At 39.3% G+C, this 15,587-nt stretch overlaps 5 protein-coding genes across 8 annotated transcripts; 2 read left to right on the top strand and 3 right to left on the bottom strand.

Moving 5' to 3' along the window:
- Window positions 1–49: 49 nt before the first annotated feature.
- On the bottom strand, window positions 50–2,773 carry LOC106441988 (probable E3 ubiquitin-protein ligase ARI15). Its single transcript, XM_013883731.3, has 2 exons — window positions 1,448–2,773; window positions 50–1,354 (listed from the first exon to the last, which is right to left on the bottom strand). Exons 1-2 carry the CDS (start codon window positions 2,308–2,310, stop codon window positions 706–708), a joined length of 1,512 nt encoding a protein of 503 aa, XP_013739185.1. The 5' UTR covers window positions 2,311–2,773; the 3' UTR covers window positions 50–705.
- Window positions 2,774–3,899: 1,126 nt separating this feature from the next.
- LOC106441987 (probable E3 ubiquitin-protein ligase ARI13) lies at window positions 3,900–5,061 on the bottom strand. Its single transcript, XM_013883730.1, has 2 exons — window positions 4,628–5,061; window positions 3,900–4,149 (listed from the first exon to the last, which is right to left on the bottom strand). Exons 1-2 carry the CDS (start codon window positions 5,059–5,061, stop codon window positions 3,900–3,902), a joined length of 684 nt encoding a protein of 227 aa, XP_013739184.1.
- A 744-nt stretch (window positions 5,062–5,805) lies between these two features.
- LOC106438584 (diacylglycerol kinase 2-like) lies at window positions 5,806–9,951 on the top strand. The gene is made up of 8 exons (XM_013879796.3): window positions 5,806–6,003; window positions 6,315–7,448; window positions 7,671–8,046; window positions 8,125–8,201; window positions 8,380–8,499; window positions 8,837–9,007; window positions 9,128–9,265; window positions 9,462–9,951. The coding sequence occupies exons 2-8, from the start codon at window positions 6,945–6,947 to the stop codon at window positions 9,609–9,611; spliced, it is 1,536 nt and encodes a 511-aa protein (XP_013735250.2). The 5' UTR covers window positions 5,806–6,003; window positions 6,315–6,944; the 3' UTR covers window positions 9,612–9,951.
- Window positions 9,952–10,927: 976 nt separating this feature from the next.
- Window positions 10,928–13,691, top strand: LOC106348156. 4 transcript variants are annotated; one of them, XM_013787834.3, is made up of 5 exons: window positions 10,957–11,210; window positions 12,175–12,236; window positions 12,317–13,177; window positions 13,284–13,358; window positions 13,440–13,691. In XM_013787834.3, the coding sequence occupies exons 3-5, from the start codon at window positions 12,344–12,346 to the stop codon at window positions 13,551–13,553; spliced, it is 1,023 nt and encodes a 340-aa protein (XP_013643288.1). In that variant the 5' UTR covers window positions 10,957–11,210; window positions 12,175–12,236; window positions 12,317–12,343; the 3' UTR covers window positions 13,554–13,691. The 4 variants fall into 4 exon arrangements, with proteins under 4 accessions (XP_048606659.1, XP_013643288.1, XP_013643314.1 ...); XM_013787851.3 differs by having other exon boundaries at window positions 10,972–11,210; window positions 12,175–12,219; XM_048750702.1 differs by having other exon boundaries at window positions 10,928–11,210; window positions 12,175–13,177.
- LOC106348182 (NAC domain-containing protein 102-like) lies at window positions 13,666–14,987 on the bottom strand. Its single transcript, XM_013787868.3, has 3 exons — window positions 14,728–14,987; window positions 14,372–14,652; window positions 13,666–14,282 (listed from the first exon to the last, which is right to left on the bottom strand). The coding sequence occupies exons 1-3, from the start codon at window positions 14,885–14,887 to the stop codon at window positions 13,965–13,967; spliced, it is 759 nt and encodes a 252-aa protein (XP_013643322.1). The 5' UTR covers window positions 14,888–14,987; the 3' UTR covers window positions 13,666–13,964.
- Between the last annotated feature and the right edge of the window lie 600 nt (window positions 14,988–15,587).

The raw sequence follows: 15,587 nt of genomic DNA, 5'->3' as shown, positions 1-15,587 counted from the left end.
GTGTAACGCCTCCTGGACGCGTTTTTGGGTCAGTCCACTTGGGAAAAAAAAAAGAGAGGAGAATCATCCTCTTGCTTGATCATGCAAGACTTGAATACTCTTTTAAAGCTCTAGGTTGTCTGAAAAGACTGAAACCTAATCTATAGTTTTTGGATGTGGGTATGCAGTGGCTATTCTCTGCAAAGAAAGCTCACCAGAAGATAGACTAGCGATTTCTGGAGTGGTTAAAGCTGCTTCAAAGGATTGTTGGTGTATAACTGAGAGATGGAGAGTGAGTGAGAACAGCTTTTGAAGAAATTGGACTTAGAGAGTACTGTTTCGAGCTAATAGTTGTATTGAAAACACACCCTTTATTTGTGTAACATAAAGCTAGTTGTGTATTTGTATATAATCAATTGATTGTTGTGGTATGATAACGATGATGATAGTTGTTATGCACAGTTTTTTTTTTTTTTGAGCTTTCTCGTGGTTTCTTGCATTGGTGGTAATTGGTAAACCATTAAAAACGTCAAGGTGGTGTGAAGTTTCCGAGCAAAGACACTGAAAAGAGACGAAAGACATTGATTTTTTCCAAACAGGTGAAAAGACATGACGAGAACTAGACTCAAAAGAAATTGACAGAGGACCAAAAGACTCTCAAGATTCATTAATTGTCCACTAATACTTTTGTTCTATCCTTAAGAAGAAACCTAATTAAGAAACGAATCACTTGTTCACCACAGGAGATTCACAGCACATCTGACACGCCTTATGAAGCCAAGTGTTTGCATAGCTGCAGCGGTCACACAACCAGCAAGGAGCAAAGTCGTCATAGTGCTTCACCTTCACAGCGTCCAAACCATCTTTTAAAGCCTTGGAGAAGTTATAAAAGTAGTTACCAATGCTGCTTGTCACGCCGGGTATATTGCTCCTCGAGCAAACAAGCTGTGCAGCAGACAAGCCCTTTCCTGTTTCCTCCTTCAAAGTCTCCGCGTAGCTCTTGACAAGTGTGTTTGCATAGTCTTGTAGGAACCTCAGAAACTCCTTCTTTGAGGCCTCGTACTCCAAGTGGATGTGTTCGTACACGCAGGTCCATTTAAGGAACTGTCTGCACTGAACAATCAGCATCAGCCCTTCTCTTACAATCCTAATGTACTCTTCGCTGGTGTTGTCGGATTCCTTGAAAGCTTGGAGCTCGGATCTAGCTTCCACCAATGAAACCTCACACGCCTCCCAGCGATCCAAACACGAAGTATCCACCACTTCTACGTTCCAGAGTGGATCCTGCTCTACCGGTTCAAGACAGTCTCCATAGGTTCCTGATTCCGTTTTGTGGGATTCTTCAGAATGCATACAGTCCCAACAGAAGCTACCACTAGAACAAAAAAAAACACACAATGATGATTAATTAACACTTAATTATAGAAACTTAAACAATATAAGATTTGTTTGTTTTTTTTTTCCAAACCTGCAGTAGCCACAAGGAACGAACTTGGAGTCTAGCGAACCAAGACCAATCTCCACAGGAGATAGGCAGTGAGGGCAAGGCTCCGTGTTGGCTTCGATCCATAAAAAGCTCAGTGACTTATCTGATGCCTCTGACAGCTTCTGTAAGTCTCTAGACAACCAATCAGAGGCGTTGTTGCATGTCACAGGTCTGTGTGTCTCAAGGCTGCATCTACAGCAGAAGGTGTGACCACATAGACACACCACGTTTAAACCGTACTCTTCAGCATCGGTCCCTTTGTGAAACTCAATGAAGTAACTGCAGCCCTGTGCAGGACACTGTTTGACCTGTCTCTTGCTTGTGTCGAGGTAAGATCTCAGAACGTACTCATCGTACCTGTTTTTATCCTTCACCGTTAGCTTCTCGATCGTGTCCCGTCCAACAGCAGCTCCACAGTCTTGATGAGGGCAAGAGATTGTATCTAGGGTTTTCTCCACGGAGAAGAAGTTCTTGTCAAGATACTTACTCCAATAAGTAGTGGAGAACTTGTGAGAACAAAAGGGTGTGGAGACTTTAACATCATCATCATCGACGTCATCAAAGAACTCATAAAACTCATCACAAGAAGAATCGGACAAATCTTGGTTCGAGTCGGTAACAACAACTGGTTTCAAACCTGACTCAGTCAACAGTTTCTTGTTCTCTTGGCTCAGCCGCTCTGAAAGAAGCTGCGAGTTCCATCGGAGTTTCATGAGGAGTACGGTGGCATCGGAGGTTGAAACGCAGAAGATCTCGGATATAACATCGATCTGTTTAGTTATCCTCTCTTTAAGATCATCTCTTGTACAAACCGAATACGGTCTCTGTAGATCATCATCATCCATATTGAGATTGAACAAAATCAAGAAACTGAGAAAAGAGAAAGAAGAGGATAAACTTATAGAATCCGAAAGAAGGAAATCAACGAGAGGCGGACACAAGAGTTATATAAAAAGGCTTATCGATAGCTTGCGCCTCACTTAACTGCTAATTGATTGATTTCTTGTTTTATAGGCGCTTTAGGGTTTCCCTTTTGTTTTCACCGCCTGGCGTCCAAAGAATCTTACCCCATCGGGCCTTAATTTTTGCCCTCTGTTTACATGATGATTTTCCCTTTTTGGTTTACAGCGTTTTAAAAAAGAAAAAAAAAAGTATACATTACCATTCTCTAATTAGTAATTATTGATTAACAAAAAAATTAAGAATAAAATAGATTAAAGGATTGAATATTTGACTTGCATCGTCAAAATTATTTGTTTTGAGTAGAGCTGGGTTGCATGTCAAACTCGTCCTCTTTGATCCGTCAATCTGAAGGTTGAGTGATTTTTTTATTTAAAAAATTTAACCCGTTTGACCTGCAAGAAGAAAATAGAAAATCCGCATCCGCTCCGTTTAAATCCGTGTATAATCCGTTAAGCCCGTGGATAATATTAATAATAATAAAATTATTGTTTTTAATATTTTTTATTAAAAATAATTATAGTTATCGATTTATAATTAAAATTAAATATTTTTAAAAAAAAAAATATTTAAAAGAATTTTTTTGCCCTTAAAAATCTTTTTTCATTAATATTTTTACGGGTTGGCGGATATACACGGCTGAATTTTAGCTGACTCGCACACATCCGGCATAAAAAACACTCATCCGCACTCGTGAATCATTTTTATTCAAATCACTCAATCCACATCCACTAGAGAGGGTCAAACGGAACATGACCCGCGGATAATTATTCAAATTGCCAGCTCTACTTTTGAGTTTGGCGGAGAGAAAACCAAAATCTAGGGCATGTGGCAAAATATAAGGAGAGAATCAAAGTCAAGTAATCATAGTGATGTTTAGACCATCATTAACCCAGTGTTTTAATTGGGGTTATTAGTTTCGGGTAAAATACGGTTCTTACATTTTCTTAGATTTTAAATAAGAAAAATTAAGAACTGTCTTTTAAATAAGAGATATAACAATCGTCTTTTAGCTGAAAAGTGTAAAAAAAAAATGTCAAATCATAAGTTAAGAACCGGAGTTAATAATGGCCTTATCATGCAAGTGTGACGACATAAACGGTTTGAGCGAGGGGTATAATAGTAAAATGGTTATAACCCCCAATAAGAAGGCAAGACGAACACTAGGCGCGTTTGTAGCGCGTATATATCCCCAGATCCCGCCTTTTGCTTTTCAGTTTTCACCCATCATTATAAAAACTCTCTTTTTCTCTACGCCGGCTTAGACGAGGATCAAGAATTGGAGAAAATTTTGACTGGGGCCCTGAGAATCTAGGGTTTTGCTTTCATCTCGCCATCCTCCAATCCGATTCCCTAATCTTATTTCACCTGGCACGGATCATAAATTAACTCAATGGATAGTATAATAATAAAATTTGAAATGTTGTTACATTTTTCTCGTCGATTAGTTAGATTGGTTCTCCATATACATGACTCATTGTGCTTGATCTCGTTTAGCTTTGGTGTTTTTATAGGTGATTAATGGTTTAGACCTTTCATTGTGGAATTGAACAGAGTTGAATGATGGAAGCTGTCTTAATGAGTGGTTGATTACTTCTGGTTCTGATAGTCCGTTTATATCCCGATGGCTTGTTACTGGATTACTTGCGCATCCACCTGCTGCGTTTGTCTCTACTCTCTTGTTCCAGGCCAGAATGTTTCCAACAAGGCAGCTCTGAGTATTCCTGTCAACAGTAAAGTCATCAGAGACAACTGTTGTTTCTGGTTTTGGTCGTTTTGGTCAACGCACCGTCTACTTTTCCCGCTGGGAGGAAGAAGAAGAAAATCATTCTCTTGCTTGATTATGCAAGGACTTGAATTGTCTGACAAGACTGAAACCTAATCTTTAGTTGCTGGATTCGTATGCAGTGGCTATTCTCTGCGCACAAACTTAACCCAAAATATAGACTTTCTGGAGTGGTTTAAGCTGCTTCAAAGGATTGGTGGTTTAAGCTGATAGCTGAGAGAGATGGAGTGAGTGGGAACAGGTTGAAGAAGTTGGACTTATAAAGTACTATCTCGACATGCTAGTTGTATTGAAACACTACATTTATTTGTGGTGATATAAACCTAGTTGTGTGTTTGTAACTTTGTATATAACCAATGAATATTGTCAGATGAAAGCCAATATACAGGTAAGATCTCAGAACATACTCATCGTACCTGTTCTTTTTCCTTACCGTTAGGTTCTCGATCGCGTCCCACTCAACTTCTGCTGGACAACCTTGAAGAGGACAAGAGATTGTATATTTCTTCTTGTTCTTCTCAAGGTACTTACTCCAGTAATTTATGGAGAACTGATGAGAACAAAAGGGTGTGGAGACTTTGTCATCAACGTCATCACAAGAAGAATCGGAATGGGACAAATCTTGGTTCGAGTCAGTGACAAAACCTGACTCAGTCGACAGTTTGTTGTTTTCTTGGCACAACCGCTCTGAGAGAAGCTGCGAGTTCCATCTGAGTTTCATGAGGAGGGCAGTCACGTCGGAGTTTGAAACGCAGAAGATCTCGGAGATATCATTGATCTGTTTATTCATCTTCTCTTTAAGATCATCTCTAGTACAAACAAAATAGGGTCTCTGTAGATCGTCCTCCATAATGATTTTATTGAGATCTGAAAGAACAAATCAAGAAACTGAGCAAAGAGAGGTGGATATATATAGAGTTAAGGGCTTCTCGATAGCTTGCGTCTCAAGTTAGGTTTTTCCTTTTTTCACACCGACTTTTTCTAATAAAGGAAATTAGTCCCATTGGGCCTTAAATATCTAGAAAATACGGTCTCCAACACGATTTGTATTATGCAACTAGCTGATTCCCCTTCTTTTTTTTTTCTGGATAACTTTATAAAATCAATTTATTAATTGTATGAGATAATCAGTATTGATTTCGTTAAACAATAACTAAAATATATACTTGGATCGTCGAAATTAAAATTTGTGTACCCAGGACCTCGTAGTCCAGTGGTACTACTTCCTTGGGGAGGGGAGGTCGGCTGTTCGACTCGCGGGGAGGAGGAGGTGTGTCCAGGGCCCGTAACAAGGTACAGATAAAGGGTGGCGCCGGGCCTAGGTGGGGGGTCGCAAGGTCAACACCTGGTTAATCAAAAAAAAAAAAAATTAAAATTTGTTATTTGTTTGACGGAAGAAATTACCAAATCTAGGGCATGTGGAGTCAAAATTAAGTAATTGGAGTGACGCGATTTATTTTTAAAGCAAGTGACGTCATAAAGGACTTCTAGTGAGGGGTATAATGGTAAAAGGGGTCCAAGCCAACACCGACGGAACAAAAGAGACTGCTCGCTGGTTTGTAGCGCGTATATAGCCCCAAGTCCCGCCTTTTGCTTTTCACCCTTCGTTATATATAAACACTCTCTCTCTCTCTCTCACCTCTCTTTCTCTTTCTCGGCTTCGCTGGCTTAGAGGAGGTAAAAGGAATTGGAGAAAATTTTGACTGGTGCTCGTAAAATCTAGGGTTTTAATTTTACCTCCCCGTTCTCCGTCGTGAACTCCGATCCGATTCTGTGAATTTGATTTCATCTGGTACGGATTTTAAATTGACTCATCTGTTAGTATTCGCGTCAGATCTAGATTTTTTTTAGCTTCTAGTCGATTAGATCGGTTCTCGATTTACATGACTCCTTCTGCGTGATTTGTTTCTCCGAATTGCTTGATTTCGTATAGCTTCGGGTGCTTAGACAATTCATTGTGGATTTTTTCGAATTTAATCGAACTACGTTAGAATCAAATGTTATGCCATGTTGAATCTGTGATTGTTTCTGGTGTAGTCAAATCTCTTGCCTAAGGTTTACCTTCTCACGGATCCTTTGTTGTCGTATGTGATTTTCTGGCAGGCGTAAAAGCTGTAAGTTAAATGGCATATTAGGTTTACAATGATGGAAGTGGGATTCTCTTTTATTCACTGGCTGATCAATTCTGGGGCTGATAGTCCCTTTATATTCGGATGGCTTGTAACTGGATCACTTGGAGTTCTCGCTCTTGTGTACGCGTTTCTTAAATGGCAGAACAAAACTTCTCTTAATTGGGTTAAAGCTGCTGCTAGAGAGAAGAAGAAGGTATGGAAACGATTGAGAGTTCCACTCTCTCATCATCAATGGACCGATGATTACGGTTACGGCCCTCAGCCATCCACCTGCTGCGTCTGTCTCTACTCTCTTGTCCCAGGCCAGAATGTTTCTAATAAAGCAGCTCTGAGTATCCCTGTCCACAGGTGTTCTGTATGTGGCGTAGCAGCTCACTTTTACTGCTCAGGCTCTGCGGCGAAAGATTGTAAATGTGTTGCGCAGGCTGGATCTGACCATGTAAGGCATCACTGGTCTGAGCGGTGGGTTAACATGGATGATAATGCCGACATGTCTGCTTTTTGCTTCTACTGTGATGAACCCTGTGGTGTTCCTTTCATTGAGGCTTCTCCGATGTGGCACTGTCTTTGATGCCAGCGCCTCATACATGTCAAGTGTCACATGATTATGTCCAAGGAATCCGGTGACGCTTGTGATCTTGGCTCTCTCAGAAGGGTGATTCTCTCTCCAGTGCATGTAAAAGTCAGCGGAGAAAGTGGCGTTAACAGAGTACTGAGTACTATTAAAAACGAGTTAGCTTCGATACGAGGGCAGATGAGAAGAAAGCGAAATAGGGGTAAAAATGGGAATGCCCAATCTAATGGTGGTAAGCTATTGGAGGATTCAGGCAGCAATCCTGCGAAAAGCCTAGTTAATGGGCTTGTAGTTAAGAAACTACGCAGAGACAGGAGCATAGATTGCTTAAAGAAGGTCTCGGACATGCCAAATGGTATTGGGGCACCTAAACGAAGTAAAAATGCTGTTATTAATTGTATGAAGAAGTATAGCTTGGTTGATTTGCCCCCGGATGCAAGACCGCTTTTGGTCTTTATTAATGCTAAGAGTGGAGGCCAGCTCGGTCCTTTCCTACATAGGAGACTCAATATGCTGTTAAATCCAGTACAGGTAACAAATGAACTTCAGTTTGTCAGAATTCCACTATAGATTTTTTTTTAATATTATCCCAGTAGCAACTAGCAAGTGATGCTTGAAATATGGAATCCATACTGTCTTCTAGTTTTATCGTATCATGTAGTTAATGTTGTTCTGAAGTTTGTTTGCTGTTAAGTATATTGTTTACTGAGTGGTATAATATCACTAAGTGATAGTCTCTTTGCTAAATTACAGGTCTTTGAACTTGGATCTTGTCAAGGGCCAGATGCTGGTCTAGACCTATGTAGCAAAGTGAAGTACTTTAGAGTTTTGGTGTGCGGGGGAGATGGAACAGTTGCTTGGGTGCTTGATGCCATTGAGAAGCGGAATTTCGAATCTCCTCCACCTGTCGCTATTCTTCCGTTAGGAACAGGAAATGATCTATCTAGAGTTTTGCAGTGGGGAAGAGGTATTTCGGTAGTTGATGGACAAGGAAGTCTAAGAACGTTTTTGCAAGACATTGATCATGCTGCAGTCACAATGTTGGATCGCTGGAGTGTAAAGATTGTAGAAGAGAGTACAAAAATATTTCCGGCAAGAGAAAGCCACAAGTTTATGATGAATTACTTAGGTGCATTTTTATTGAATCATTGATTTTTTTGGCCTCTGTCTTGGATCATTAAGTATAGCTGACATTTTCTTTGTTTAGGTATTGGCTGCGATGCCAAGGTTGCATATGAATTTCACATGATGCGGCAAGAAAATCCAGAGAAGTTTTGTAGTCAGGTACTCAATGTTGGGTTTATCTTAACCTGAACTTATTTGATATATTGAGCACCAGTATGTAGATGAAACTAAGTATCATTGTCATAGGTGTTGTAGGCATTGTGGGCTTAACCCAACAATTATCCTATTTAAACAAAACAAACGGTTGATATATTTGCTTATCTTGTTTATTATGCAGTTTGTAAATAAATTACGATATGCTAAAGAAGGTGCTAGGGATATCATGGATCGAGCATGTGCCGATTTACCATGGCAAGTCTGGCTTGAGGTTGATGGAAAAGACATTGATATTCCCAAGGTATCGTACTCTAGCGAAATCAATCCTTATTTCCCCATCTTGTGTGGTCTGTTCTTACAGGATTTGTCTCTGTCACTTTCCTCACTGTTAGGCCTTTTTGTTCTCTGATATATGGAAACCCCGACCACTACCGTTTTGCATATATTAGTTAAATTGAGCATGAGAGATAATGTATAGTTGCTTGATAAAAAAAAAACTTGACTGACAACTCCTTTTAGTTTCCGTATGTGGAAAATTCTTTGATTCTGGTAACTGAGACTAGGTTTATTTGCCCAAAAGGCTAACATCGTTGTTGTTGCATCTAGGAACTGATGTCCCTGATTTGTTTTTCCTTCAGGATTCAGAGGGTCTAATAGTACTTAACATTGGAAGTTATATGGGCGGAGTAGATCTTTGGCAAAATGATTATGAACATGACGATGATGATAATTTTAGCATTCAGTCTATGCACGACAAGACTCTCGAGGTTGTATGTGTCCGTGGAGCGTGGCACCTGGGGAAGCTACAGGTCTAATCTCTTCCCAGATGTCTCTTTGCTCTCCTTTATGATACTTACTAGCAGTATTCCTCATTCAGTGTGAGGCTGAATGGATTCAACAACTTTTGAACGCGTGATTCTTCATTTCAGGTTGGTCTTTCTCAGGCTAGGAGGCTAGCACAGGGGAAGGTAATAAAAATACATGTTTCTAGTCCTTTCCCTGTTCAAATAGATGGAGAACCGTTTATTCAGCAACCTGGATGCTTGGAAATAACTCACCACGGGCAGGTACATCACTTCTTACTCTCGTCGATCATATGACAGAATACTTAAGTCTACAAACTCTGTGCTCTACCTTATCAAACAATGAAACACTTGTTTCATACCATTTTGTGGAGAATGACTAGTAGTTCTAGTAGGGGTAAACACTATCAGAAACCCTTATGAGTTATGATGATGATGTAGGGGTTGGTTTTGTGTTCAGGTGTTTATGTTAAGAAGAGCATCAGATGAACCTAGAGGCCATGCAGCGGCCATAATGAACGAGGTCTTACTCGATGCAGAATGCAAAGGAGTCATAAACGCATGTCAAAAGAAAGAACTTCTTCAACAAATGGCTCTCCATCTCTCTTAGAAGAAGAGAAATACAAATATCATCTCAACAAGTTTTGCTAACAAGAATAGTAACTTACAATCTTGTCTTACCCAACTAGAAAGCCCGGGTACGAGATTTTTGCTTTGTACCCTGATTTTTTGTGTATTTTTTATTTTTCCCTTTTTGTGTGTGTTGTGAAGAGTGTCATATGTATAGTGTGTCCATACGAAAGCCCCCGAGATTGGCTTCGCAAAGTGTCAACTAGAAAAACTTTGGTCATATACATACATACAGTGGTTAATTTTTAGGGTATGATACAAAGGCCATGAAGAAAGGCTTAATTTACCTACCCCACATCAATCGTCTTTTCATTGTCTGATATGAGCTTTTGTTTTTTTTTTTGTGTCGTATAAGATTCAGTTACGTGTAATTTCCTCGAGAACCTATAAAGGTTCTTTTTTAGGTTCAGCACCGAAAGCTAGAACCAACCTGGATGTGGCTGTCCAAATGTATAAGAGGAACTAAAAACAAAGTCCACTTTCATATTTTTCAAACAGCTTCTGCTTCTTTCAGGCGTGAATCGATGGTAGGGTTTTGCCATGACATCACTAGTTTAAGCATTCCTGTCAAATGTGTTGAATTGTTTTTGAAACGTAAGTAAGAGCAGAAGAAGGAATCTTATTCAGTGTAAACGCAGTGTTCAGTGATTAAATCAAATTAAAATTAAACCATCTACTTCAAGTTTTGTTTTGTAAACCAATGGTAATTTGAGCTTATCCAGTACGATTAGATTATCTACTACTACATATATACGTTTTTTAAGTTGCTGTGAAGAAAACGTATATAAATGTAGCAATCAATTACACTAAATCATATATTTATAATCATATTCTTTTTTGGGTCGAATTTCTTAGATTGGGTAATTAAGCTCCTTTCCATCCATCTTGCCTCAAAAAAAAAATCTTCAGAAAAAAACAGAATATTTTTAATTTTTCTCAAAGAAAAAAAATCTAGAAAACAAATTAGAGCCAAACGAAGACAGATCGTCTGCTTTTATATCATCCGTATAGAACTTTATTAAATCCAGACTTCCCTATTTTAAATTAGCGCTTGGGTTTTCTTATAGAAAAAAAATAGTTACTATCCATTAATTATGATTCTATGGAGTTTCTAGTCAACATAATGATTTTTTTTTTGGTATAAAAGGGAAATAAACGTTTTGACCAAGTATCTAAATCGAAGTAATCGAAACAAAAACTGTTAAGATATATGAAGTCAAGATTTTTTCTCCCAAAATGTAATCTAAGACCATTTAATTCGAAAATAAATATTCCAATTCAAAATATACGTATCATCTATTACTTATCATCATCTTTTTTATTCTTTTATTATCTTTTTTTTTTGGTTCCTCTCGAAAAAAACGTTATATAGTGAAAAGAAAACTGAAAAGAGAAAGAAAAAAAAAACACTCAGCTCTCCGCACCACCATGTGAAGGTTGGTGTAGTGGCAAGAAGAACTCTCTCTCTCTCTCTCTTTCCGAATCTGACGAGCATTTTCCTCAATTCCCCAGAATCCGAGGAACCCAGTTATCCAAAACCAGATTGCCTTTTCGAAAGTTTCATCCAGATTCGGCGGAGGTTTGTTCACTCATCTCCCCCCCCCCCCCCTTATTTTTCTCTGCCTAAGTTTATTGATCCGGAAACGTTCAAATTCTGCTCAGATTTGATCTCTCATTCTTTAGATCGCTTTAAATCTTCATGTATGTCTGTGATTTTGTTCTTGTCTCTGTTTTAGTCGGTGGCTCATGAGTCCAATGAGAGTAAGAACAAAAACTGCTGATGTCATCTTTTCAATGGTCTTCTTCTCTCTCCTTAAAATCAGTGGTGAAGATTTGGTAGTGTGATTAAAAAAATTAAATTAAATCTTTCATGGCTGCTTCATGCTGCTTCTTCTTCAGTTAAAACCTATTGGAGTAATAGCTTGTTTTCATCTGCTTCTGTTAATTAAAAAAAATAAAATTAAAAGTAAAGGCTGCTTAATCTACTTTTTTAAGTTTAAAAATTAGAGTTATGGCTGCTTAAGTAAACCAATTGGAGTAATGACTGATTTCATCTGCTTACTGTATATATTTATTTTATAATACTTATGGTTAATGTTTTCTTTCGTTTGGATTTGCTGCAATTCATCATCCTCGGTTACTACCTGGAAGAAAAGATTTATTTGTTTCAGACATCATTTTGTCATGTATTTTGGTCAGTTTCTTCTTGTTTTTTGAGTCTGATCTCACCATGTTTTTGGCTCTTTTGATATCTGAAAGGTTGGGTTGGATCTTTAAGCTGATTATAAATGGTACCTTTAAGCTCACTTAGTATCACATTCTCACTAACCTCTTCAAAGCTCAGTCATCATTAGTTGTTTATGCATTGTTCCTTTTTTTGCATGTAAGCTTTTGGCTCCTTTTTTTTCTTTCATTTGCTTGTTTTTTTTATACTTTCTCTTAATTCACGTTTTTCTGTCTCTGTTGAAAGTGATCAGTGTTTAGTACCATAAGATTGTTCCACTTTTATGTTTATGACATCATTTTAATGTTTTCACTTGCAGGAGCTCGTTTGAAAAAATGAAAAAATAGCCCATCTCTCTCTTAGTGTACAAAACTAGATACAGTGAGGTCTTTTTAATGTCTTGTTAGGCCTTTTTAATGTCTTTAAAGTAGATTTTTTTTCTTGTTTGTGGTCTTGTGAAGAAAGAGAACTTTTCTTTTCCGGGCTTGATGGGTAAAGAGAATCAGTTGGAGACAGCAAACTGTGGAGTCAATGATCACGATTCTCCACCCGTCAAGAAGGAGGAACTAGCAGCTGAGGCGCGTTACAGTACAGACACTGACTCTGGTTTGCCAACTTGTCGTGTATGCCACTCTGTAGAATCCGACAGAAGAGGAGACACCGCCTTGGGGGTTTTGGGGATCACTCCTCCCATTCCAGAAGCTCGTAAAAGCAATGCAGAATATGTCAGCAAAGATACAGAGGCTGAGCAGAAGAGTTCCATCGTCAAGAGCAATGGGGCAAACCCCATTGATATCGAAATGGGAATCCAGCAGCATCAGGATGCATTGCTTGAGCTTGGATGTTCGTGCAAAAACGAGCTTGCCTTGGTACACTACGCTTGTGCGCTCAAATGGTTTCTCAACCATGGATCTACCGTCTGCGAAATCTGTGGGAATGCTGCGGAAAATATAAAAACTGCAGATTTCAACAAAGTGGTTGTCGCCTTGAGAGAAAGAACAGCTGATGGAGGAGGAGATGCAAACTCTGTATTGCCGGTGAATACAGAATCAACTATAGATGCTGATGAAGTTGCTGCAATTCGAAGGCAACGACTTAGTGAGATATCGTCCTGGTTTGGTCCCCATTCCCTGAACAACAACAGTAACTCTGCTGCAGCTTCTCAGGCTATGCCAGAACAACCTTTAGATGCTGTGAACTTTGGGGTCTTGCCTGCGGAAAACCGTGCAACTAAATGGGCTGTGGAAGGTACTGGTATTCTACTTGCTACCGGTTTACTCACTGTTACTTTGGTCTGGCTCATTGCTCCTCGTGTTGGAAAGGTATGTACATCAATCAAACCGTGTATAGTATTAAGGCTTCTCTGATAGCAGTGATAGGTATATTATTAGCTTTTAAATGGTTTAACGGTTCTTTTAATTTGTGCAGAAAACTGCTAGGAGCGGACTTCATATCCTTCTCGGTGGTCTATGTGCTTTAACAATAGTCATCTTCTTCAGATTCGTAAGTGAATCATCTCATTTTACATAATTTTCATGGCTCTTATTTTACTAATTTACAAAAAAAAAAAAAAATTGAAAACAGGTGGTGCTGACTAGAATCAAGTATGGTCCTGCACGCTACTGGGCAATCTTATTCATCTTCTGGTTTCTTGTGTTTGGTATCTGGGCTTCTCGTTCTTCTCACGGTGACTCTTGACCCATCTTCACCATCTCTCTTTCTCTCTTTTCTTTTCTTTTCTCTCTCACTGCTCTACGCTCTCTCTTGTAATCTTATTTTGGAGAAAAAAATGTACATTGTTTCATCAAAGTAAAATAAGCTCATGCTCATTGATTATGATGAATATATATATATATATATATATATATATATGATTTATAATGGTCACTGTTGCTTGTACAGTTCCTCTGTTTCTACTTCGATATCTTTTTAGACATTTATAACAAAAGAAAAATCGAATCTAGCTGAAGAGTCAGAACAACCAGTGGACACCAATTCTGTAACTGTATGGCCCAACTTGGTTTACGGGTCAGAATCCGACACCGAGTCCCCTCGTGTGCGGTGGCTGGATACTCTGAGAAAGCTTCAACCTTTATGCTCTTTGTAACTTCACCCCTGATGACCAAAACTCCAATTCAAGAACGGCTTTTGCTCCTGCGGATCTTCGTACGGTGTGGCGAATTCCGACTGATACAGAAACTGAGGGACAAAAGAGTCATTTTGCAACGTGGAACCAAACATGAACTCGTCCTTGAGATCATCAACCCATTTCGACTCGCAGTTGTCGGAACACGTGACGACGTCTGGTGAAATCACGTGACTCGAGCATTTAGAGTCCGACGTACTCGTAGTAGTCACCACCGCCGGATAACACTTCTCCATTGTTCCTTTCTTATTGTAAATCCGACATAAAACCCAATCGTCAAGCTGCAAAATTTTCCGACAAAACCCCATTAATCACTATCATATGCATCCAGACAAGAACCAGAAAAAAACAATTACGAAAGCGTACGTACTCTCAAGCTGTTCTTCTTGTTGGAAGAAGCAGATCGATCAACGTTAGCGAGACGATACTCATGCATAATCCAATTCGTCTTCACCCCTCTCGGAGCTTTCCCGGCGTAGAAGACGAGTGCTTTCTTAATCCCCAACGTCTTCGGTTTACCGATCGGTTTATCAGCTCCAGTCGCTTTCCAATAACCGGTTCCAGCTGACCGGTTTGGACGCGAACCGTTTGGGTATTTCCGGTCTCGAGGTGAAAAGAAGTACCATTCTTTCTCTCCGTACAAAGCCATTTCTGGGACAAGATTCCATTTCAGTTCAACAATCGAATTATCAAAGAGAGACTAGCCTCGTGGTGTTGAAGTAATACCTGGAAGCTCCCATGGATTGAACTTGTACAGATCAATCTCTGCGATTACCGGGACGCTGATCGGCTCCGATGCGCATCTCCGGCAAAGATAGAGCTTAACGAGCTCTTCGTCCGTCGGGTGAAATCGGAACCCCTCCGGTATATTTAGCTCAGCCTTCATTATTTATCAGCGATTGCGAGGGAGGATATAGTAAGGCCATGGAGCTTTTTATAAAGAAGAGGTTCGTGAATCACACGTGTGAGAGATGGTTTCTTGACACATGTGATAGAACTGTCAACTAACCGTTTTCTTTTCAACGTCGACTGCGCAGACCACTGAATTTACACGTGGCGATGAATGATTTGATAATCGGTGCACAGAGTGTGTGATGTCATTGCTTACGTCATGCGCACGAATCTTTGTGGACGCCATCGGCTGCTTCTCGGTGTAAAACACGTTGTTTTTCTGGTCAATGTATATGAGTTACGACTTGTGAGTGGACTGTGAAGAGTATTACGGCACGCTTCCCCGCACAGGATTACTTTATGTTCTGTCATTGGAATGTCGCCATTTTAAGAGTCGCATGCCGGCTTATACGTACTTTGTAAAGCTACAGATGCGATAATTGACAGTTTCTTTGACTAACATCGTTGTATATATAATTGGCATAAAACGACATTTTATTTTTAAACATGTTTTAATAATTTCTTACTAAAGAATGTTGTTTAGTAGTTATTTAGTGACTGATCTTCTTAGCGAAAAAGGTTGGTTACCGATCTTGTTTTATAGTTGAGTCTTGAGGTATATTTGGGAATTGAAACACATGGATAATGGATTTGTAACGACCCGGTTACTGTAAACCAGATTTGAGCATTTGTTT

Source organism: Brassica napus, chromosome C3 (genome assembly GCF_020379485.1).
Source record: "Brassica napus cultivar Da-Ae chromosome C3, Da-Ae, whole genome shotgun sequence".
Taxonomy (NCBI): Eukaryota; Viridiplantae; Streptophyta; class Magnoliopsida; order Brassicales; family Brassicaceae; genus Brassica; species Brassica napus.
Note: the sequence above shows the minus strand (reverse complement) of the source record. Positions and strands in the feature narration are given on the sequence as shown.

Bases quoted from the DNA above. Each gene is read 5' to 3' on its own strand.
- LOC106441988 (XM_013883731.3), bottom strand. From the start codon at position 2,310: ATGGATGATGATGATCTACAGAGACCGTATTCGGTTTGTACAAGAGAT. The intron at 1,355-1,447 runs GTTTGGAAAAAA...TTTTTGTTCTAG, and splicing joins GTTCCTTGTGGCTACTGCAG to TGGTAGCTTCTGTTGGGACT.
- LOC106441987 (XM_013883730.1), bottom strand. From the start codon at position 5,061: ATGGAGGACGATCTACAGAGACCCTATTTTGTTTGTACTAGAGATGAT. The intron at 4,150-4,627 runs GTACGATGAGTA...TACTGTTGACAG, and splicing joins ACGGTAAGGAAAAAGAACAG to GAATACTCAGAGCTGCCTTG.
- LOC106438584 (XM_013879796.3), top strand. From the start codon at position 6,945: ATGATTATGTCCAAGGAATCCGGTGACGCTTGTGATCTTGGCTCTCTC. The intron at 8,500-8,836 runs GTATCGTACTCT...TTTTTCCTTCAG, and splicing joins AAGACATTGATATTCCCAAG to GATTCAGAGGGTCTAATAGT. The intron at 9,266-9,461 runs GTACATCACTTC...TTTTGTGTTCAG, and splicing joins AAATAACTCACCACGGGCAG to GTGTTTATGTTAAGAAGAGC.
- LOC106348156 (XM_048750702.1), top strand. From the start codon at position 12,344: ATGGGTAAAGAGAATCAGTTGGAGACAGCAAACTGTGGAGTCAATGAT. The intron at 13,178-13,283 runs GTATGTACATCA...TAATTTGTGCAG, and splicing joins TTGCTCCTCGTGTTGGAAAG to AAAACTGCTAGGAGCGGACT. The intron at 13,359-13,439 runs GTAAGTGAATCA...AATTGAAAACAG, and splicing joins TAGTCATCTTCTTCAGATTC to GTGGTGCTGACTAGAATCAA.
- LOC106348182 (XM_013787868.3), bottom strand. From the start codon at position 14,887: ATGAAGGCTGAGCTAAATATACCGGAGGGGTTCCGATTTCACCCGACG. The intron at 14,653-14,727 runs GTATTACTTCAA...ATCTTGTCCCAG, and splicing joins CAATCCATGGGAGCTTCCAG to AAATGGCTTTGTACGGAGAG. The intron at 14,283-14,371 runs GTACGTACGCTT...AAAATTTTGCAG, and splicing joins ACAAGAAGAACAGCTTGAGA to CTTGACGATTGGGTTTTATG.